At 44.6% G+C, this 24,892-nt stretch overlaps 1 protein-coding gene across 3 annotated transcripts in view; it reads right to left on the bottom strand.

The window, feature by feature from the left end:
* The window catches only part of DIS3L2 (DIS3 like 3'-5' exoribonuclease 2), a 190,738-nt gene that overhangs the window by 80,673 nt on the left and 85,173 nt on the right, over positions 1 to 24,892 (bottom strand). For all 3 annotated transcript variants that reach the window (XM_082056350.1, XM_082056352.1, XM_082056351.1), the window contains one exon: positions 14,918 to 14,997. In XM_082056350.1, coding sequence (XP_081912476.1) covers positions 14,918 to 14,997 — 80 coding nt within the window. The remainder of the gene's footprint in view (positions 1 to 14,917; positions 14,998 to 24,892) is intronic.

The following is a 24,892-nucleotide window of genomic DNA, read 5'->3' on the forward strand; positions in this document are numbered from 1 at the left end:
ACAAGTACTTTACAAACCACAGACTTGCTTCACCCCAAACGTAAAATCCTCCTACAGTGAAGCTAAAGCTGCACAACAACCCCTAAAGCTACATATACGCTATCCGTTTAGGGACATATTTTTAAAAAAATCTGAATTTACATAAGAATGTACAGGAGATTAAACGAGACACTTCATATGCTGAAATCAAAGCAAGAGCTGAAGGAAGTATCTTATTGTGACAAAAAACGCTGAAGGCACTTGGATGGCTTCTTTCACTCAGGACCTCTGGGATTTGAAACCATTTCATCTGCAAGTGGGTGCAAAATTGTCATCCCATTCAAACTCCACCACGAAAAAGCTGCAATACAGGAGATGTTCAGCAACAGGGAATGCACTTTAAAATCAAGCAACACATTTCTTATTAACCAGCTGTACCCTACTAACCCCTCTGTGCACATACAGAGACACGGCAACAGAGATGGATGGGAGACGGGAGTATGATTTGAAATTGCACTGTGGCATTGCAAAACCCAATAATGAGGTTCTTTACAAAGAGAAGCTCTTCTCCCAAGGTCTGTAAGTAGAAATAGGGAAGGGCTGGGCACTCAGCCACCAGCATTCCCCTTGGGCCAACGCTCTGTGCAAGAGGGACAGGATTTGTTGCCACCTCACTGCAGACAACACAGTTGCTGATGCCCTTGTGGCACTGCAAACAGAGAAGACAAGTTCCCTTCTTGTCTACCATCATGCAGGCTGCTAAAATGGCAGAATATACTGGACCTGTGCTTCCTCCAGCCTTCTAGAAGCCTGGATCCTCTCTTGAAGCTTCCCAAGCGACAGAGCCACGAGTGGCAGGTGTCCCCAGCACGATGCTGCATTGGGCGCACAGCAGCTCTGCGGAAGGTTCAGCTCCTCCATCTGAGAATCTGCTTTATTGGAACCCACTCCAAAACCCTGCGTGTATAACACTGATACAATGATAAAATCAAAGGAGAGCGGCAGCACCTTGCAGAAGAACAAAGAACAAGCTGTTCCTTTTTTTAGTATTTTTTTTTTCACTGATGATCTCATTCCCTACGACAATACAGTTCAAAGAACTTTTCTTCCGTCTTTATTGAGGAAAACTATAAACAAAAAAGGATTAGCAAGAAAGAGCTGGAGGAGATGGAAAAGGCCCTTTTGGTCTGTAAATGCTCCATAAAAACTGCCAGCCCAGCAAGTCACATCAAGTATTTGCCCCAGGAATTAGAAAGCTGAGTTGAATGTATTGGAACACACTGGCAGCAAAGCCCTCTCCTCCGTCTTCGTCAGCCCTCGTCAGTCCCAGCACAAATGCAGAGAGACAGAGCAAGCAAGTTCACTTCATACCTCAAGCAAACTCGCATTTTAGGACCGTGCAACTTAAAAATGCAACTCTTCAAGGATAAACCAGCAGAAGGTAATTCTCTAGCACGCATACACACTTGCCTTTATTTCCACCTCACCTTCAAGCATTATCATTCTCAGGAGAGAAGACAAACACTAGCAAGAGCGTTAAGTCAAGTTAAAATCTAATACGAAGGTTTTTTTATATTAACTACTATTTTTCACATTGCCTTCACCCATCATTTAGGAAGATACAGAAGAGTTCAAAGCCGATTGCGAAGTGTTTGCTCTGGCCAAAAACCAGCCAGCTACCCCCCTGCTGCCGGTAATACAAGGTAGGTGGCTGTTCCCTGGCCAGACCCAACTCTTGCAGCAAATAATTACAGCTTTTCCCCTCTCCCCTGCCCTGGGGGTGCCACGCTGCTGTTCTTATCTGCAAAGCAAGATTTAATGCCTTGCAAAAGTATGAAAAACTTGCATAAAGAGAGACAAATGAGGCCTTTAACCTGCATGCACGTTTCGCTGCTATTAGCAGTGCTACAGTAGAGCTTGTGTCTTCATCAAGGCTGAGGTTCTCGTGTTATCATGAGCAAACGGGCAAGGAGACGTCTACAACAAAGGGCCTCAGTTACAGAGGGGATTGCCAGAGGGGCTGCAGACAGTAATAGCAGTGGACACGAAACAAATATAAGTTGCACTGAGGCAGAAAACGTCACTGAGACTTGGGGAAGCTGCTGGAATTAGCGAGAGGCCGTCCCAGATCTTTAACACGTGCCTTTATATGAAGGACCTGAGTCCACAAGTGTGACAGGAGTGTCCCTCTTGGATAGAGAGAGGAGAAAAGAGGGAGAGAAAAGAGAACAACTGAGTGGGAGAAAACAGCAAGTGAGGAAGCAGAAAAAGAGCAAGATGGAGAAGCGGAGAAGGGTCTAATATAAAAATAAAAGTGGAACCACAGGGAAAGCGAGTCATTTGTCAGCTCCCGATCCTGAAGACAAAGGTGGGTGGCTTTAATTCTAAGCTGAGGTTACTTATCCACAGCAGGGAGCCAAGCTGTTTTTCAGAAAATCTGACAGCATGTTTTCTTTTACTTATTTTAAAACAACAAGGAAAGAGCTTAAATTTTACTTGCGTGCCCTAGAGCCATTTTGCTTTTTGAAAGTGCAGTGCAACCGAGCATAAATCCATTAACTTGTTTACCAGGAAACCAAATTTTTCAAATTATCACATGATGGTCCTTTAGCCAACCAAATTGCAACTAATTACACCTTCTTAAAGCATTCGATAGCTTTTCCCTTCTCAAAAGGTCTCCTCTTTGACATAACCTTACGAAAAGACTCTGGCAAAAGGAGCCAGGATTCTGTATCTCAAGAGAGCAGGACAAGTCCCCGGGGCACGGAGCAGCAGCTTCTCCATCCAAGCGTAAACATGACTTTAGCAAATGTTGCAACAACTTCAAAAGGGGAAAACCTGTCTGCCCAAACAAACAATAAGCATCGCTAAAGGGTAACAATCCACCAAATCCTACATACTACCAGGCATTGTCTGTAGATGTCCTCAGAAACAGCCCCCTTCAGCCACCGGCCACAGAGAGACCAGCAGGAGCAGCCTGGCCGAGGTTTTGAGATATCTGAACTCTGCTTACTCACTGTTTTGTGGGTTTGTAGCACCCGGCGAGGCAGCTGCGGTCATGCCCCTGACTCTTCTGAGCGGCCGCTCCAAGTGCTGTGTCCGACTGGAACCAGCAAAAGCGCTGGGTGGGTCTGGGCTTCTGCTTTGATTCTTAAATCACAATTAAAACCATTGCTTCCTTTCAACCTTTCAACTCTTTAGCCTTAATAGATCCCATTTACCTTCTTTGCTTCAGGAGCTGGGCTGATGTAAAGACAATAAAAGCTGTGACTTTTCTCATTTGACTGCACAAACTCGGGAGTGGCAAGATGGACCGAATCCTCGGTGTCAGCAGAACCGAGATTTGCCCCAGCTATTCCAAAGTGAGAAACAGGCTGAGAGCACAGGGGAAGGGAAACAAAAATAGAAATAAAAACATCTTCGAACATTAACTCTTCCCATCCTGAAAGTGTGGATTTCTGGAATTACCTGAGAAATTACTAATAGGAACAGTGATGTTGCAAAGTGATGCTTTCAGTGATCCTGAGAGAACCAACAAATATTCAAAGCATGTCACAAAACTAAAGCATAATAATTTTTGTTATTTTATTTTTTCTTAAGTAGGACATCAATGAGTCTAAAATCAGAATAACTCCCCCTTGCTTTGCAGTGACTTTTAAAGCACTGTTTAATCAGGTCTCAACTGCCCTGACTTTTGGCCATTTTGTCTCTGGCATCAACTGAATGTGATGCAGACAACTATGGTTTTACAAACCAATTTGGGACTGGCTCAAGGTAACGTACAAAACAAAACTCTTGTGTTCACTAAATGCAATGAAGGACAAATGAAGATGAGAAGCAGAAAAACATACTAGGAAGGGAACCCTTCCTAAGCAGAATACTTTCCAGAGTTTTCCATGTGCCAACAGCAATTCTTTCAGTAGTTTCAGAATTAAGAGGAGACTTTATCTATTAGTAAATTAAATGCTGGGACCAAGTCTTCCATGTGAATTGCATACAGTTTTTGTCTGTAGCAGCTAATCAATTCAGCGATGCCCTAAAACCACTTAACTGAATTTAAAAGCTACCTTTTATACCTAAAAAAACCAACAAACCAGGACACCTCCATAATGTGGCACTTCATGCATCGTGCATGAGAGAGCCCTGAGTTTTACACACAGACCACCACAAGCCAAATCAGTTCAGCACAGTTTCAAATACTTTGGCTAAGGTTGTTGTTTAAAGCCCCTGCGAGGAAGGTGCTCCCCACGCTGCCCAGCCCTGCAGGGCCTGCTCAGAGATGGGTCCTGGCCAGCACGAGGCATTTCCAGGCTCTCAGGAGGGTCCATCCTCCCATGGGAACATGGGGTTGATCTTCCTCCTGGTGGTGTTGCAGCTCCCATGAGCTGGAAACATCTAAGGTGATGATCAGTCACAACTCAGGTCTCCAGATCACGTTACCAAGGCAGAGAAACATTAACACAAGAGTGTCCTGTCCTGTGGGTTGCCAGTGAACCCAGCTCAGCTCTTCATCACCTTGTGACAGGAGATGCTGCCGTCCAGACTGTACCTACTGCCTACACCGTTCCTGAAAAACACCTTCAAACCCAATGTAATAACTGCAGAGGAGAATGAAAGAGCTCTTCTGTGCAGGTGGTTCCACTGCACCATTAAGTTGGATACTTACACAAGGAAGGAATTCTCCCGAGGGGAAAAAACTCCACTAAATACTCAGAAGGACAGAATTTAAACAGCATGTACAAGATAAAACATTTAATTGCAGACTGAAGGACATGGAGAATGATATCAACAGAACAGGCACGCTGCATAAAGATTTGTTCACACCGTTGAGCAAGACACAAGTAGGAAAATACAGATGAAAGCAGAGCATGAGTATTTTAATAGTACGAGTCAGACCAGAGCAGAGGACAGTCGGGGACAGACAGTATAAGGATGGAAAACAAAGAGAACGTGTCATTTCTTTGATCAAACGTGTCTAACATTGGCAGACTGAGACCAGACACAGTGGTTCCTTATGCAGCAGCACCTGTGTCCCAACTACCACCCACGCGGGTTTTCTCCCCACTCCTACGCTGAGGGTCACGGGTGAGCTGATCCCCTCTGTGCCTGCACAAGCTCCCAGCAGACTTTGTGAGGTGCCAAAACTGCAAGTTCCACTTAGAGGTTTTATAAATTGTATTGATTTCTTTGTGAGATTCGGGTGTGATGAGCAAAGTGAAGAGGAGTTACAAACACCAACTACATCAGATTTATCCACTGAATGCCAGTACTTGCTATGTGGTCATCTCTGGGAGAACCTCTAGATGACTACTTATGACTCAGACCAACATGAATCTTTGCTACTCAGAGCATGTCCCAAACACCTGGCAGATGGATCTTCAACCCTTCACCAAGACAAAATGTCAAGCAGGACACCAAGGCAACGATTGTGAGGCTGTGGACTCTGATTCCTACCTTGGAAAGCACTCTTTGCTGGTAAAGTTACCAAGGTAAATTGTACTGAGATCTCTGAAGCAGTCTCTTAACAGTGAGCTTTCCAGCCAACGTGATGAAAGTAAAAGGACAATTTCTGGTATTCATGTCATTAATTGTTTCTATCACTATCCCAAGACCCATTCAAGAGGCTGACTCTTTCAGGAAATCGGCAGTCTTTGAATTTAAAGAGATGGGAAGTGGCACCCAGCAGCTTTCAAGATGAATTACGATCGTTGTGGGTGTAGGATGTCATCCTGTTCCTGAAACGAATGTTTAAAGCAGGGAGGGACCAGCGTGTCTCGACCGCCGGGTCAGTCCCTTTTGGGGTATCTTTACTGAACACAGTCACCCAAGGCTGGGCAGGCATCCCCGGGCATTCAAAGAGACCTTGGGATTTAGTGCTGGGCCAAACACACACAGTTACGTCCACCCAACAGCCTTGACATTTCAACTTCTTTGAGAACAGAAGGTGGCCGCTGAGATTTCACTTCTAGCCATCCGACTTTTTTTGTTTATTTTTGGAAGCGTTTCCAAAATAATTCCATCCGCACCTGGTTTTACTCTTTCCGTGTAACCAGCATAATATTCAACAATCGAGAAATACTGGGCTGCAAGAAGATGTTTTTCCTGTTCAGCCGGGTTCTGAAACCCCTGCATTGCAATAAATTAAAAGTGAGAACAATAGCGCAGTGATTCTGGGGGATCCTGTCATTTAAGAAAGTTGATAATAAAGAATATATACAGCAGTACCTTTTTCGCTGCCTGCTCGCAACAGAGCGTACGACTGAAGTTAACCACGTGGGAATTTATTCCTAGCTATTTGCACCTTTTTAAAGTTTATCTTCCTCACACATCTTCTGACTCTTATTTGCTAAATTTACTGAAAAATCCTGTTTTCTCTAGGTCATCACCTATCATTTGTGGTTCTTCTCTAAAGACTCTCCTGGTCCCTGAGGTCCATTTTAGCAAACAGAAATCCTAGACAAAATGCTTTTAAATCACTCTGTATGGGAATTTCTGGATCCTCTCCCCATTGCCCAGCTCCTTAAAGGTATTTGTGTTTTGTTATAGTGTTGTTTTTTCTTCCGTATACATTCAGACACTACTGTTTTTAAGTCCATATCCATAAATGGCACTAACAGACAAAATCCTGCGCCTCGAAATCTTTGGGGAATTGTCCCAGGTCCTGAATTTATGAACTGAAACAATCCGCAAGGCGACTTCACCCAGAGCATCTCTCCTCCCTGCAGGAAACTAAATTCACTTTTATGAGTAACTCTCCTGGTATTTGCACGTCTGCCTGCATGTTGTGCAGCCACGGTGTTCATTGGATTAGTCCTCCATGCACAAACTACCTTTCGTATTGTTATAATCCTGTGTCTTTTTCCCCTACAGCTTTCTTTGTGTACTGCCAAAAATAAAGCTTTTGGGATAAGAATGGAATCTTTATGAAATAGCTATACTTGATACAAAAATCCAGTGCAATAAATATGAATATCAATAAAAATCCTGCCTATTTTGCTTAACCAAGCTTTTAACCGATCTTCTCACAAGTAGCAACAAAAGCTTTAACAAATCACGTTCCAGCAATCAATGCTCCAATCAAATCCAAACTTTATTTAATCTCCACCCCAATACCTTATCACTCCGTTTAATGCACTGTCTGGGGATTAGGCTCAGCCTATTTCCCTTTCAACCACATCGGTTTGGAGCAAGCTCAAGCTGAGGGGAGCCCTGTGCTGTCAAGTTGTCTCACTGATTTCAAGATAGATGTTCGATGGAGGAACAGCGATGCAATCCAGCCCTCTGATTCTGTTCAGTCCTACATGGGGAAATTGGAAGTGATGTGTGTTTCTCCACATAAACCCATGTTACTTTAAATGCAGAGGCAAAATATCCTGTACATGCTGCAGTTCCCCAGCGTTATACGGGATTACGTTAAGGGACACAGCAGGGATCTGGATTTGGCACAGACCTGCGTATATTTTGCATATTTCAAAGAATCTGCAACCGCAAGCCCTCAACAGAAAGGATATGTACCTGTTTCTAATCACTGCAATATGTCTTTTTCACTTTCCTAGTGACACAACAAAAAGCCACCAGATTAATCAGCAGGTAACAGGAGAGGAGAGCTAATTACATCTGATACCAAAGGAAAAACTAACCGATTATTATGCACAATCCCACTCCTTGTAGGTCTTCTTTATTTTTCCCTTATTTGATTCCTGCAACAAATTTAAGTAAATTGCAGTTTACGGTCATTTTACATTTGACTCATATATCAAAGTGGGGCTTCTGTCATGTTCTCTCTAAGCTAAGACTGGTATCTGTTCACCTTAAACATCTTACAAAGAAGGAAGCATTGTAATTTCATAATGTAATTTTTGATTCAACACTAGTCCATTCTTCAGTGTTAGTCTAAGCAAGTCAGCCCAACATGCCTCCAGTTACAAACTCTTCCTATACTCTGTGCTGCAGGAACCAAACAGATTAGCTGAAAGGTCCTGTACCACATGTTGCTAGAGCAAATTGCACCCTACAGTCCTCAAGTAGCCAGAGGGACAAAACTGAATAGAAGAGGGAACATCTAGGTCTTTAAAAGTAAAATATAAGCGCACACAACTTTGGAAAATGAAAACAACCTGAGCGTTTGCAACCTACATCAGGAAAGAACAAGGATGGAAGGAGAGGAAGAGTGGGATGTCATTTCAGATGGCAGAGCACATCTTGGGGCTACCAGGGCTCTACGGGTGGTTTTTTGGTGCAAGACACTGGAGTTCATGCACTGAGGGATGTCTACTAAGGTGTCCACGAGGTCTAAGAAAAGCAGCCCCGTGTCCGTAGGCCTGCAGTAGACAAGGGATAATTGTACCAATATTTGGTAAAACATTGGTTGGTTTTACCAAAATGGGTGAAATAGGCTCCTTGAAGAGAGAGAGATGCAATTCCTCACTCTCTGCAGATGTGTTTCTGAAACACACTCCCACAGTGGACTGAGGGAGAAAGGTCACGCTGCACTCGTCCCAGATTTGGGTCACTAAGAGCAGGTCTCTTCTTTGCTTATACCCAATTTTCACAACACTTACAGAAACACAATGTGTTTGAAGGTTTTCACCTCATTCCCCCTGGGTATAGAATCACAGAACAGTTTGGGTTGGATGGGACATTTAAAGCTCATCTAGTCCAACTCCCTGCAATGAGCAGGGACATCTTCAACTAGATCGGGTTGCTCAGAGCCCCGTCCAGCCTGGCCTTGATTTAAATTCACCATCGGGTTGAATGGATTTAAAAGGAAGGGAAAACCAAGGAGCAGTGCACGGCAGAACACTCATTTGCTTAGGTCATCAGGTAAACACTGGGAAGATTCAATGAATGTACCTATATACGACCTCACTCCAAAACACAGACAATGTCACTAAGGACATAAACCCCAAGGCAAACAGCCTGTGGAATATGTTTCTATTCTGCAGTACAACAATTTCTCCTAGAATAAGATTCTCCTTACTTAAATTACTTTTTGAAAGATTGTAGGGATACAGGAATGAAAAACAACAGTGATAACCACGTTAGTCATCAATAAACACACAAAAAGATGTACAGAAGCTCTGTCAGGAGGGCCCAAAGTACTGGCTTTAAATCAGTATCAAAAGACCTGCACGCGGTAAGACAATCCCACAGAAACGCACCTGCTGCCTCCTTTCCCATTACAGCCTGACATTGCACTTAGATGGAACTGTCTGCCTTTATATATGTCCAATTTCATTTCTGTTCCTACCAGTAAGCAGCCTGCAAACAGAACTGCATCGGTTGTGTACATTACCAGAAATACAAACACCGCTTGCCAGCGATTCCCAGAAGAGGTTTGGCAAGTATGGGAAATTTGCCTGGTGCCACTGGGACATGCGGGTCACCCGGGGTGCTCTCACACGGTGCAATAAATCCTCAGCAGTCTGCGCCCTGGGTGAAAACACTCAGGCTTGAAAGCACTATGGTTGTTTTCTGCGAGTATCTGCAACACTTGTACAAAGGGAGAAGGGCTCTGTTGTGTGCTCCTGGCTGCGGAAACCCGCTACGAGACGTGCAGAAAGCATCACAAAAGAGTATCGACCGAAATGAACTCACTAAAAACCTCAAGCTACCCTGAAACAGCTCTACAAAGGCTGTAGAAACTAGGTGCAGTCCAGATCCATCTTTTACTCCAAGATTATGCCGAGTCATCTAAATGGAGTACAATTTGTTCATACTTCTACAGCTGTTACATAAATAACCTTATTTTCCATCTTTATTGGAGCTGATCTCTTTTAAAATATACACTCACAACTGCGAACAGCAAGCTTACCTCCCTACTGCTATCATTAAACAATAACGAGGAGCACGACTGTTAATCAAAAGCAGACTCCAATATAAAATCCTCTCAAAACCAGACTGGCCCACTTAAGATATATATTCCTGAAAAGTTTCCAACTGCTGCAATATCCTAATGTGAGCTCCATTAAAAATACAGCTATTCCCACAAACCCCCCCACGCTTCATTTGCTAGAGACTCTGCTACCGGGTGTTTCTTCATGAGAGATTTGTGGATTACTTCTGCAGAAAATTCCTTTCCATCTTTTACTGAGTAGGTGACATGGGCGAGTCCTCATCCAGTGACTGGAACCCATAAGGGTGACACTGGGAACTTCTAAAACTAAGCGACGGTGCAAAATCTGTCCCTTATCTCTCCGCTTGTTGCCCAAGATCCTTCAAGACAATGTCTCAGTCTTGAATAAATTAGCAACAAATGCTTGAGGACAAGGACAATTTCATTGTTTACAATCTTCTGAAATGCACTGATTTAGCCGGCTGATAGAAGCAGTGCAAACAATGAGTGTTTTCTTTCTTCTTGTAGTTATTACGGGTGCTATGCCCCAGCAGAGAGGCGTTTTCTGAACCGGGTTCTGCATTCTCTGTTGAGTTTTGGAGATGAGCTGACACAATGAGGATGTCGGGTGTGTGGTTTGCTCGTGTTGGGGTTTTTTGGTGCCGTTTTTTTTCTTCTTAAAGTGTTTTACATATGGGCAAAAAAAAAGATGGAAAAAATAATAATTTCTTGTAACCACATTTACATTTGGAATAAAAGCAGCGTTAACTCTTAACACAACTTTTCCCTCGTGAGAGACGCAGCCTTGCCAGCCCTGGATAAGCTCTTAACCTCTAGAACAACTCTTTGTCATAACAATTGCAGCTAGCATAGCAAGTTTTAAAGCCAGAAATCCTCAGGGTACCTCCAAAATACACCAAGAGGCTTTATTAAGCACAAGATTGAGGTTCCCTTAAGGACTCTCTTTAACACAGTAGAGCTGAGGATGGCCATAGCAAGCGAACACAAAGAAGTGAACTCAAAGGGCTCCCGGCACTGGTTTTGGATCATTCTAAATCTGCAAATTCCTGAAAAATTTGAAGTCAAAGTACAGATATCTTAAAAAATCTCACATACTCTGATGGTTTTATACCTCTGCTTTTGCCAGCTGCACTTCATGGGCCTATAATAGTTATCTATGTAGTGCTATAGTAGCCACTGAACCACAGGCTGAAATATCACTGAGTAAAGCTGTCAGCTCACAGTGAGCCAAAAAAGTAACAAATCCACAGAAATTCAATTTGCATGCAAAAAAAAGTCCCAGGAAGTTGTGATGCAAGATGGATCTGCATGTCTCCTGCCAACCACAAAGGACAGGCTGGAGTCCCCAGTGCTGGAACCTGAGGAGTCTCCCCAGCTGGGTAGAGCTCAAGCCCACCCAGGAAGAGGCCAATGGTAATTAACTATTAAAGGCTTTAAATGCTAATCACCAACTATGATGCAAAACAACAGCAGTGAAGAGTACCTATGTCAGGTAATATAAATGCACAGGTTTCTGTTACGTTTTCCTGCTAGGAACAGACACTGTGTGATGCTGGTTGAGGATCTAGCACCTTGTCTCTTGAGCAATAAGCTCTGCAGCTGTCTTTCCAAGGTGGCACCTTAGAAAGGACATAGCTAATATTGCCAACTGCGTGCAAAACAGATATCCCTTAGAGGAGGCCCGCAAAATAATGTTTTGATTGGATTCTTCAGATCAGGAAGTTATTTGAAAAATTTAACCTTTGGAATTTCACACTTCGACACCAAAGCATGAGGAAAGATTCATGAAATGCTGGATCAAGCTTGTGCCTCAAACAGCAGCACATTGGGAAGACAGTAGGCAGGAGTACAACAGTATGGTTCTTAGTTGCTTTTATTACTCATCTTCACTAAAAAGATTCTGCAAGCATCTCCTTGCATGACAATCAAAAGCCTTAAAAGTGGAGATAGTTCCAGCTACCAAACTGGACATCTCTTCTTCAGAGATATCTCATGTTTTAAACAAACATTGCAGCCCAGAGACAACGCTGAGATTTCCTGCACCAGCCACCTGCCCGCTCGAAGGACACAGAGGGGTTTCCTGCAGGCTCCTTATGCCACTCGCTCCCACTCAGATCCTCGTGTCCCTCCCCGGCTGATCGTAACTGCATCAAAAACCAACCAGACCTGTTTTCCTGTCTGCCTTTCCTTCTGAGCCACAAGGTTTCCTCAGAATAAACACCACAGATTTCAAAATAAAGGGTATTTCCACGGCGGTTCTTTCCACAATGATGTAAAAAATGGTCCCTGGGACACTCACCGACATCAAAACTGGCTTTTCCCTTGGCCTGTGATGGAGCGTGGGCACCGCTGTCATGGATGCTCCAAGGAGAGGCAGAGGGCACAATGCCCAGGACAGGCACAGATAACATCGCTCTCAAAGGTGGCTCCGGCTCAGAGCATCTTCTCATTGAGAGGAGTCCAGGGGGAATGAGCGCGATGCAGGACACATGGTTCCAGTGAAAAGGTGGAGACCTGGCACACAAAGGGCTGCTGTGAGCAGGCTCCCACTTAAAGGTTTATGGAAAACGAGACCTGGGGGTGAACAACGGCCTTTGAGTGGGGACAGCCCCCAAGGGGTGTGCTCACCTGTCTGCCTCTTGGGTTTTCTCATCTGAGGTTCATCTGGAGGAAAGCAGGGGTGTGTGTGTACAATGACCTGAGATGGATGTAAAACTTTCAAAAGCACCAAACCCACACTGGATTTCCCATCCTATAAATTCTGGATACAAGCCAAGCAAATCTTGACTTTTATTCTCAGGACAACAGACACAACCTGTCCCCTTCTCCTTCCCAGGTTCTTCATATCTCTTCTAAAACACATTGGTGAAGTTTATTTCGGGCAACTGAAATGGGAGAAAGGTTCCTGCACCTCCCACTTTTGTTCTATTTGAAAAATTAAGCTTTGCAAAGCTTCTCTACGCAGAGTGACCCTGTAGTTTGATCCATTTTACCTTTCATTCCCAGCTGCCTGGTTTTTCTGGGAAAAGGAGGTGTTATCTTTAACTGCAGAAGCATCCTCTGTCTACTCAGGTACGTACATCAGAGATCACCTTTGAAATAACAGGGTATCCTGGGAGAGAGAACTGCGCCTGCTCCTGGGTTGTACAGGTACAGACAAGCCCTGAAAGCCTGACTTTGACGTGACCCTTTTGTATATTCTGCAACCTTTACACAAGATGAGGGAATGACAGTGAAAACCTTCATGTGGGGGCTCTGGGAAGCCAGCACAGGCCTGACACAGCCCCTGGGAGAAGAACGAGTCAGAAATGAACAGGCCAAGAAGACGCGGGTGCTCAATTTGTGTCCTCTGCCTCATGTCTGGACAAAGAAGAGCAAGAAGAAGCGACAAAGCAGGGAAGACTGGCAAAGCACATGAACGAAGTCCACTCAGAAGACAGCTTTTTAAAAATATCTATTTGTTTTTATGGGGTTTTTTGTTTGTTTTCCTCAGTTGGATTGCATGAGAAGCACCTTGTTCCAAAAAGGTCTGATGGGGCAACAGGGCAGCGCTGCAGCCGCCCTCCTCTGCACCACATGGGGATTGTTAACAGTGATGCTACAGAGCTCTCGCGATCAAGTAATGTACCAGTTACACTTAGAACTGGACCTTACAAGTAGAGGAGCCCTTCTGCACCGGTACATCTCCTTATAGATTGGAGAAAGAGGTCTCATAAAGCATTTTCTGCAGCTGGGGTCGGAGACACAGGCAGAGCGCGGCCACATCCCCAACCGGCAGGTTTATCAACGAGTGCCAAGTATGAGCGAGAGCCCTGCAGTGGCTTTGCGGAATCACTGGGAAAGAAGAATTCTTGTTCGAACAGATATTTTCCTTGAATGCTTTCTCCAAATGGCTTATGGATGAAGAGAAAAATGGAGATATCTGCACCACAAACCAGCTCTGTGAATGGTGTCGCGCAGCATCTAAAACCCACACGTATGTGAACAGGAGAGGCTCAGAAGCTGGAGTTTCAACACCTCAGATAATTCAAGTGACGAAGCAGAAAGAACAGAGTCCAGCTTGGGATCTCTCAAGAAGTTTAAATTTTATGTGAAACAGAACACCAGTTTTTCCTTAATCTTACCTCAAAACTGCTGTTGTACAGTATAATTAGAAATAATTTTATTTGCCTCAGATTTTCTTTCATCTCCCATTTTTTTAAATCAGTTTTATAGCCCTGTGATACTATTCTGTACAATTCCTTGGCCACATTGCACAGAACGAAATCAACCCCAAAAAGAGAGAATGACATTTGACAATATGATATCATCATATTGTGATGATTAATAAGAGCAAGAAAAACTAAACACACCCCAAAAAATCACTTTATCTTCTTTATTAGTGGTGGATAGGCTAATCAAATCATGCAGTATTTCTAAACCAAGTCTGTTACTGGATCTCATCAAACTAAATGAGCAGAACTTGGATAGCAGAGTAAGCTTGCAAAAGGGAAGTTCCTTAAGTCAGAATCATCAAGATTTGGCTTCTGGAGCTTTACTTTCTGTTCTGTTGGCTTACGGCATAGTAAAAGTACAAATAAGGCAGAACAGAAAGCTTAAAAGGCAATGAGAAGAATAACGCAACTTACAAGGCACACTGTGTTCATCTGACAATTCCCAGCATCCTATAAACTCCAAAAAGCGATTCAGCCAGTGACCTTCAAAAAACTGGATTCCTCTACCCAGTGATGGTGCATTCAAGGTCAAAGTCTCACTAGACTTCAGTCTGCAAGAGTGGCATATCGGCTATTCAGCTGTAACTCCTGGAACGACAGGAGACAGCTGAGATCTGCTCAAATCAAATTACAGCTCTGATTATGCAAAACACCACGGTTTTGCATTTACTAAGACTACTTCGGAGTGCAGCTTGAAGATATCTGCTCTAAGGTTTCTGAAAACAGGCAATTAAAACAACATGAGAAAAACTAGTTTATTACTCTGCTCGCATTTGTTAAAGCATACTTTGTGACAAATTATATATATGAATGTGTCAACAGATGAACATAAACACTGAGAAGTTATTTCGTAAAATATATCTCATACCGTCAGGGAGTTGTTTACAGGACAAAGCATCATCAAGATCTTTGGCAGTTGATGGGTCGATGGTAAAAATGCATTCTTTCCTATCCAAGGGAAAAAGAAGAAAAGAGAAATTTATCTTCCAGTCATGAAGAAGATATCAAAACACAGAGAGCATCAGAGACATCCAGACAACAACAGCCACGTTTTCAGAAGATTCTGTCTGTTAAAACATCTTCCAATCTGATCTGAAAGTAAATTTTAAAAGAAATAAGGGTTTTAGACAAGTGACTCTCCTTGTTTTGTGGGGGTTTTTTATTCGTTTTGGTTTAACTGCTTGCTCTTAACAGCTTCCATCTCATCACTGATTTTCCTCCACAAAAACTAAACAACTTAGCCATCAAGTTCACCCTAAAGAAACAAGCACAAAAGAGTCTTGATGCCTTGCAGCTAGAGTAAAAATAGATTGTTCCTAATTGCAAAGCTAAATGGAACACAAATAACCCCCATGCCTGGGCGTAAGAGCAGTTACCTCAGCACCTGAAACTCCACGAGCCCAGCTGGCATGGAGCAGAGGCACTGGAACATCTACAAAACACGCTGAATAATAACAGAAGTGGGAGTTCTGGTCTCAGCAAAGACACCCAAGAGGTGCGGTACTTTCTAACATCCACGTTGCCCGTCGTGCACCAAAGGGAAAATCAGGTTCAATAGGAAACAGTGTGAAAAGCTGTAGAATGAAAGAGCCCCAACTCAGCTAATTAGAGCTAGCAAATCAGCTTGGTGCTTAGGAAAAGCTGAATGCCTCCGTGTACGCTGTTCTAGGTGTTAGCTGGAATAGGCAGCCCTGCCCTGGAAGGCTTACAGACAGACAGACAGACAGACATACACCTGACAGCAGTGGGGGACAGGGCCACCAGGAACACACCAAGATGCATCACAGAAATGGTCTAGGGCCAAGGAGATGAGACAGAAGAGCGCATTTAACTCAAGAATCCTCATGTTTAATAGAGCGGGGCTTGGCACCAGCGAGACCCAAAATCTGAAGCACTCGACACACAAAACTTCCTAAACTGCTCCAGGGCTTCTCTCTGTCCTGGGCTGCCCTACAGCAACTCCTTGCCCGGGCCCCTGGGCTACAGCAATATGTAGAACATGGGTCTGGGGCTGAAGAGCAGTGAAGACAGTAAAGGAATAGGTCTGATGGGTTTTTTTGCTCCTATCTCAACCTTTCGAATGCGTTCAGCCCCTCCCTAGTTAAAAGATCCCCAAGCACAATGGTGCAGGCTGGGGCTGCGCCAAGGCAGAGCTCACACCGCTGCTTCTTGTCTCGTATCACGATGGCAACTCCCTTCTAGAGATGTATAATGAAAACACATATAACTTTTCTCACTGCATAACCACCCATATACTCCTGGGGTAGGAGAGGCGGGAGGGGAAAAATTACAGCGCACTTTTAAAGGCGCAAGTGTCACATGGAATTAGCAGGTCTTAGTCTTTTTGCATGGGCGCCCACACAGCGAGAGCAATGTCTCTATATTCACAGGCCTATCACTTTGGTACTAAAATGCTCTGGGTGGTATCGGTTGGTGTCAGACAGCTGGCAGCACGTATTTATATAATTCCACCAGGCACACTAAATAGAGATTTTCAAAGACATAAAAATCAGTAAAGCACTTCATTGCCTCTGAGACTTGGAAATTTTTTTAGAATATTCTAGCTTTCAGATCGGACAGCAAAGCTGCTTTAATACCCAGATGCACATTAGTTTCTGATGCTTCACGTGCATCTGAACAAATTAGAGACTGTGACACTGAAAGATATAAAATCTTTCCAACTACACCGGGACTTTGATCGGTTGCTGCCTAGCTATCCAGCACTGGGAATCAAATTTTAAGGGCTTGCAAACAACCTTACTTGCTTAAATATACTTTAAAATTCCACCTAAGGATGGAATTTCAGGACACGTCCACTCCAGGGGACTGTGCAACTTTCTTTAGGGAGCCACATGTATGCGGATACACAGACACCTATACACCTATACCACAAGCAGTACGTAGGCTTGTGTGCGTATTGATACACCAGGTCCCACCAACTCACAGGCTGTATAGGCAACAGCATCCTGGCACTGTGACTACCCCCAGCCACATCTAGTAAATCTTCTAAGTTACTTAATTTAAATGAGCAAATAGCACCAAACGGACACTAATGGCTTGCTTTATCTGACAAGCAAGCAAGAAAAAGATTTAAGAGCTTCTTCAAAGAGAATGTGGGTTCTTGTGTCAGGAGAATCGATAGCTTATCCCAGATGTTCAGGCCTGCAACCACAAGCATCTGCCACCCATTGCGAATCGTAGCTCCAGGCAGCTCAAAAATTAGCAGATTGGTTTCAACGAAGTGCATATTTGCAGTCTGCCCTGGAAAGAAGTGAGCATAAATACACGGGTGCCAAATTCTGAACACATTTATACAATGGCAGCAACTAACGGGCTGCTTTGCTGGGATGTATTTGGCCAGTCAGATCCACTGCGGAGGTCAGCGGCAGCCCCAGCTCAGCCAGCTCGAACTGGGGGGACGGCGGGGTGGCCTCCAGGCCCCCGTGCACAGCCCATTGCCCTTCGGGACACGCTGGCCGGGTTCTGAGCAGCCTCTCAGCACGCAAACTGCAGGCACAGACACAGCTTGCCGTCTGGTATGCTTAAACTCACAGACGCGAAGCTGAAGAGGGGTCCAGACAAATACTGATTTAGCATTTCTATGTGCAGCACAGCTGGGCTGTGTTTTACCATCAGGCTCAGATCCACTTGTTTAAAGCTACTCAAGGGACTTGGACTTGTAGCTTGTCACAGGCAGTTTATTCTGGGCACAGACTGCAAGGTGAGGCAAGACAGTCACTGAGTTAGGAACTCACGGAATGATCCTGGCATAAGGACTCTGCAGAAGTGCTGTAGAGCTGGTGTGCAGGTAATCAATGGGACAAGAGAAGCCGATCTGCAAGCAAAGCTCAAAGTTCATGGCAGTGCGATAATCCTGGCACACAGGAGTACACCTCGCTGAAGTTTTCTAAGTGAATCCCGCTCGCCAGTAACTGCATTTATTAAGTGTGATGAATTTTATTTCTGGTACTGAGTTTTTATTACTGGAGAAGTTTCAGACAGCTATAGGAACCGCGGCTGGCATGCGGGAAAGAAAACAATCCAGCGAGCGATGGGAGCGCAGCACCCGCACACGTGCTCCCGCGGGGCAAGGTCCCCGAGGAAGGCACCTCTCATATCTCCTGCTCTTCCTCCAGCCCTGCCGCTACCACCTTTAACCTCCAGCACGCTGCATCTCTCATCCCAGAGAGAACGGGCACAAGGCAACAAAAAGCGCGGGGAGGAAGGGCTGGGTGCCCCGGCACTGCCGGCTGTCCCCTCCCTTGGCACCCACTCCTGTGCAAACCTCCAGGAGGCAGCTGACAAAAACCATCTGGGTGAAGAAATAACATTGCTCCCAGCTATGTGGCGAGTCCGCCCCGTGCAGAGGAAGGAGCCGTCCAAATTCCTCCCCTGACCATACCGCCTGGCTGTACAATGCCCCAAGGCTGTGGCAAAAGGGATCTCAGAGAGATCAGACCACATTTCTGACCATAAACGATAACAAAACCAAACTGCAGTGGGGTGGATGACTAAACCTCAAGGCAACAGTACTTCTTATGCACCTGCTAACAGAGATGTTGCTTAAGTACAAGCAAATGGCCCAGCTACTGTACGTACATTTGCACTGACCACAGGTAAATACAAATTGGCAGCTGTCTCCAGCTTCTGGAGGGTCACCAAGGAGACCTGGTGGGTTAAGGAGCTTGATCACCCCTCCCATTCTTTAAAAGCCCCGAAGGAGCCATCTTTCATTGTCACTACACCTAATAAAAATCTGTTTTACTCATTTCAAATTGTCAAAACATACTTTATAAAAGTAACGCGATGTTCCAAGCCCACTCCTTCCAACATACACACAACTCGGTTAGTTAAAGGAAACCGGTTTAGGAGATAGAGACACACAGAGAGTTAAGAGATTATCTGGTCTTTATGTGGGAAAGAACTACGGATAAACACGTGCCTTTAAGAAACCCCCAGCAGTGATCAAAAATAAACATTTCAGTGTGGAAACGTCCCCTTTCTACAAGAGCCTCTGAGTCCAAAATGTATGTTTAATGCAGGTTTACAGAGGTGGACAATGCCTGCAGGGGTTTGGGAGGACCAGGGGACAACTGGCACTGAGCGTGGTGGAGCAAGAGTCAGGACAGCAGGTGCCACGCAACCTGCCAGCCTGCAAACCAACCATCTGGGGGAAAAAGCTGCAGAATAGAGCACTTAGTTTATTAGACAGTAACGACGGCATGCGCATATACAGGCTGGTATATCAATCGCAATTTGAGGAAAGCTAATTAAGTGCAGTGCTTCTTTGCACAGCTTAACGGAGCCTAATTAAAGCGGACAAGCGTGTCTGCAGAGCAGTTAGTCTCTTTACCTTTAACACGACCTAAAGTAAATGGCTCATGCAGCAGTAGAGGTAAGATAAGTAGTCTGTTGGTGAGCTGGAATTACCACCATGGTAATTAAAACCTTCACAGATCACAGGACTGCAACAGCAGTTTGTTTTTCTTTGTGCAAATACGTACATCTACGCAAAGCCATTCGCAAGAATCAGCAGAGAAAATACTGTACAGTTGGCGCTGCAAGGTTTGGTACAATATACCTATTTTTGCCAGCTAAACTGTTCGGAATTCAACATATCAGTTAGTTTAGCCATAATATATAAACACCTAGGAGATCACAAGTCCCAGTGTTCAGGGCTCCATCCTCACTAAGTGGAAGGCTACTTGGGTCAAGACGAAGCATTGCATTTGTAAGCCATGGGCTCGGGCTGTATTAGAGGCAAGGTGCTCGCATGGCCAGTTGTTGGGCAAAGCCTGGGTGCTACCAGTGTGATTTTTCTGTAAAAAGCAGCTCGGTGCTGCTAACGGAGAAAAGCACCAGCAGACAAAGCAGTGCTGTGTAACCGTGCAAATCCTGCTCACACGACTGGACGGCCTTCCCAGGCAGCAGCGCAGAGATGAGTCAACCCACAGCTCTGATTTTCGCCACTCTAACAAATGCCAACAGCCGTGAAATAACCATTCAGAGAAAAGCATGTACCCGGTAGAGCATCAGAAAACCCTCGGTGAACTAAGATTTTTGTCCTTACCAGCTGAAGTGACCGTTGGCGAGAGGCAGAGTCCTAAAGAAGAGAGGACAAGCCAGAAATGCAGGAACCAGGGAGAGCAGTGATGGAGAAAGGGCATCCCAGACACCACGAGCAGAAGGCGGCTGGGCAGCCCAACCACGTCCACGTTCTGTGAGCTGCACATCACCACCCCTGCCAGCCCTGCTGCCGCCACCACCAGCTCAGGTCACTCGGATGGAAGCCCAAACTTTACCATTTGCCTGAAGTTGGACTGCTCAGGGCTGAGGTCACGGGTACAATTCAGGTTGCCAGGTCTCACAAGAGAGAAAAAGGGAGCTGAGCGTCTCTGCGAGCAAACCAGAGCATCTGTGGAAGGCACTCAGCAGGGAACCCCAAAGGCCTCCAGCAGGAGATCCAGGAAAAGGGTCTTGGGTAGAATTAAGGTGCCTGAACTTAATTACCTTATTTACCTCCCCATCCTGACTGTCTCCCAGACTTTCAGACTGAATCAGCCTCCTGCAGTGTTTAGCGGTCACTCATAAAACCAACCCATCCAAAACAGGTACAAAAGAGAACAAAGAACCCATGGCGTTCACTAGCATAAAAAAGGTGCCTGAAACCCGCTGGCTGTGAATTCCCAGCACACAACCACCGTGCAACTGAAAATTCAAGCGTATCAGAGGCTGCCACCCACACACGGACCATCCCGCCCTGCCCAGGCTTGGTGCTTACAGCCCGTGGTCCCTCTGGTCACCCAGCAGCTCCCGAAGCATCACCATAAACCTCCTGTTTGCAAAGACCAGATTGCTGCAGCTGGAGGTGAGACAGCAACAGCCATCATTATGTTTATTAAAGTTTAGGCAGTACGAGCCTTCTTTAAACTTGAGTCTATCAGTGCTAAGACATTTACAGTGCAAGCGAGTGCATGTCTAGACACTTAAAATGCATTTACATTCTTCTAGGGACTCCTCAGATTGTCCTGTTCTCTCCACTTTGTGAGTACATACAATAGCCTGGTGGGAGTGAAAGCTCAGCCTCCTGGTTTACCCTTATTAACTTCAGCTCAAAGCTTAAAACTAAGCACAGCAAAGGCACTTTTAGAATCTTTAAGCTCTTCAGGTCATTTGTAAGACCCTGCTGAGCTCCGTCTTGCAAAACTTAACCAGATATCATTTCTCAGAGCTGGAAACAGTTGTTTTAATTCGGGAACAGGCATCCTAGAGCTGTCAGCTCACTCCAGCGAATGCAACTAACATTTTTTCACACAACAGTCCAATTGTTATGGCAACCAGAAAAATCAATCTCATTCTTCAATCGCAAGTAAACCCAGCTCAACCACAACGTCTGCGCAGGTTTGTTATAAAGTGCCAATAAGCATGGGACCAATTCCACTGATCTTCATCACTCAAATGAGGATGAAGTACTCCTCTCCAAGAGAAATTTCAGAGAACAATCAGTGCCTGAACATTTTAGAGACCTCAACAACCCACTCCTAAAAGGCATCTATTACGTGTAGTGTCTACCACATTTGTCACACTTGATGCTGGCAGATTTTAGTTAAAACCCCAGAGTGGCTGCTTCCAAGACAGACTCTTAAAAGGAATACGTTACAAAAATATGCATGTAACAGAAGTACCCTGACAAATCTCTGACGGCACTCCGAAAGCCCTGTAACATACCAACAGAGATACTTGACACATTACAAAACTCCTTTTGCATGGTGCATAAATTTCAAAATGAACTGAAATTACAAAATTATTGGAAGCAAACACTGCCCTCTCCAAACACTAATTGTTATAAGCCCCACAAAAATCCAGCACAGCATAAAATGCACTGAAAGGCCAACTTTCTCCATCAAGCCAATACTGTTCTTTTTAATTTCTCTGTGTTTATGTTTTAGCTAATGTCCTGTTCTGGTTCAGAAAACAGACTTTGGTCCAAGAGAGCAGCTGACAATGACTCCTGATGTATTACACATCTTCAACAATAAACATTTACATTTTCACCACGGTCTGCTCGCTGGATTGCCGAACCAGAATCAATTATTCCTTCTATATGTTTACGGCCTGCCAGTAAGGAGGAAGAATGAAAAAAGAGCACTGCAGTCTTGTAACATACCTAAATGGCTTGAAAAGTCAACATATATATAAAATGAGATCAGAGTCTCGGAGAGCCCGAGTACCAGCAGTATTTCCTACAAGTCATGCTGTAATTGTGCCACAAATATAATGAGGTCTCTGCACCGCCACTATCCCACGCAAGAAGGTGGAGTGTAATTGAAAATGCACTTGCATTATATAAACTACTTTAATCATAGATGCACAGAGCTAGAAATGGAAGAGACATTAGGTCATCCAACCCCCATAGGTCACAGCCAGACTGCTCATGACAATACATTCACAAGGACTTTCTCCAATATAGTATTAAGCATCTTTAGCAATGGAGTTTCCAACACTTAATTTAGCAGTCTAAGCTACAGCTTATTTTAGGTAGAACAGGAAAGCCTTCCTCTTTGTTTTACCTTACTTGTCCTCGTAACACCCCTTTCTATCCTCCCACCACCTTAAATGATTCTAATTTTTTCATTTCGGTCCACATATTTTAACTATCAACTACTATGTCTTTCAAAAACTTCTAGTTTCAGTCTTGGCAAATACACATTGAACAGTTAATCCCTCCTTGTACATCAATCCCTCATCTCCCAGAATATTTTTGTTCGTTTTTTTCCAGAGTGCCCCTTTCTTATCTGTGCTCTGGTATCTCCAAGCACAACTCTGCCTCATACAGAATACCTGCATATGTGTGATCTATATTATCATTCTTATTTCTTTTTAGAGACTGAGGGTCTGGGAATAACCCGGGAACAAGGATCCAAACACCCAAAAAGCTTCAGTGCAGATGGAGAGGTCAAAAAGTGCTTCAGACCACTCGGCTCCCAGTGTTCAGGATCAGAATGGAGCCACACGGAAAATGCTGCCCCTTGTAAGGACCAGCCTGTCCCAGTGACCAGCCCTGAAACACCACAGCAGGGACATCCTACCACACCTGCTGTAGAAGTTCTGGGTTTCTTCATCTACATCATCAGAGATAGATCCTGACAGCAGTACTTGGAACCTTCACATCCCTATTTACTCTCGTGCTACCCAACCTGCAGAGAGAAGGGTGTTTGCAAACCACCGCGGTATCGAGGACAGTGGCAGTATTTGGCACACCTGAACCGGGTCATTTAACGTATGCAAATATGAGAAGATTGGGCACTTTGTTCTGCTCATCATACAGTTAAAGCCCACTTTGTGATCCAGTTGAATCCAGCAAGAAATGGAAACACTCTCAAATTGATTTAAGATTTTACCCTCATCTCCCTGTGTTATTCTCTCCATAGAATAGGCAGCCAGGCAGGAAGAAGACTGTATATATAACAACTTAGTTGCAGAAATTATTACTGTTTTCCACAACTAAACAGATTCTTAACTAAGTAAGCTTAGTTTTGATGGCCTGGAAGATCAGAACACAATAATCCCATCCAACTGCACACCACTGATTCCGCTCGAAGCTGCACTTCCAATGACCACACGCGCCTTCCTGTAAGGAAAAACACCAGTGAGGTTGCCAGTGTGTCTATGTACACCAGCCACTGGTAACAACAGCACTTGCGAGCAAAGACCATGCATCATTTCGCACAAAACAGTGTCACCACAACTGCCGTAGCTATAGTGTAGTAGAAAATGTTATGAAAACACAGAGGAGGACCTGAAGAAGCCAACCAGAAGCAAGGAGCTGAATCACATCGCTCTGACAGGAGCACCGTATTTATTCAGGGTTTTACTTACGCAGTTAATGGGTGAGGACGGAGCTAATGTGAGCTCTCCCCACCGATTCAAGACCGTTCTCCAGACTGCCTGGACAGCTGAAGTACCCAGGGCAGGTACAGCCATCACCACCACCTTCTGAAATCAATCCTGTCAGAGGGGGACTAGATCTGATATCCTCAGACACCACTGAGTAATCCTTTGTATGCCTTGTGCCTCCTTATGGAGAACATTAAATTAGTCACAGAACAGCTCAGGGAAAGGGCAGAGATCATAATCTGGCCCTGTTTGTGTCTCTACTCTACGCCAAGATAACGGTCAGGTCTGCAGCAATGTTGCTTATACATTCACTAAACAAGTCATTTCTCAGTTTCCATCAGAAACCAGAGCATTTTTACATATCCTATTATAGCTGAGTAAGTCTTGCTCTACTTAACGCTAGCTTTTTGTAGTGGAAAATCTCCAGGAAACAAGCTGTTTAGTGATGTTTTATCTGACTCGCACTCATTTCTAACTAAAGCCGTCCACCTGCCTTGAAAAGACATCTGTTTCAGAGGCTGGCTGCTTGCCCCCAACACCCCTTGCACAGCTCAAGGCTGCCATGTTTACCATCACCTTTAACTTTATCCACCAATAATCTCCTTGGGCATCTACAGCAAAGAGCACGTTGTCAAACTTTTACTATAAGCACTGCTAATCCCTCTTACCAGCTGTAACACTCCTGAAGAAAGAAATAAATAGAGGGCAGAAGTGCAGCGCAAGTACTGTCCTGCTGCCAAGGCTTTGCAGCTACAAACCGCGGTAAGTGCGGAGTTTCCCTGCACAGTGGACACAGAGACACAGCAGAGCAGTTCCACTCTTCCTTCTTTATCAACCAAAGGAAGGATGCTGCTCTGCTGAACGGGCAGCCAAAATTACAATTTAGCCTTCCATAAGACCGATAGCTTCAGGTCAGCTGAAATTGAGGTCACATGCTGAAATACCA

The sequence above is a fragment of the Streptopelia decaocto genome, assembly GCF_964273445.1.
Source record: "Streptopelia decaocto genome assembly, chromosome: 6".
In the NCBI taxonomy this organism is placed as follows: Eukaryota; Metazoa; Chordata; class Aves; order Columbiformes; family Columbidae; genus Streptopelia; species Streptopelia decaocto.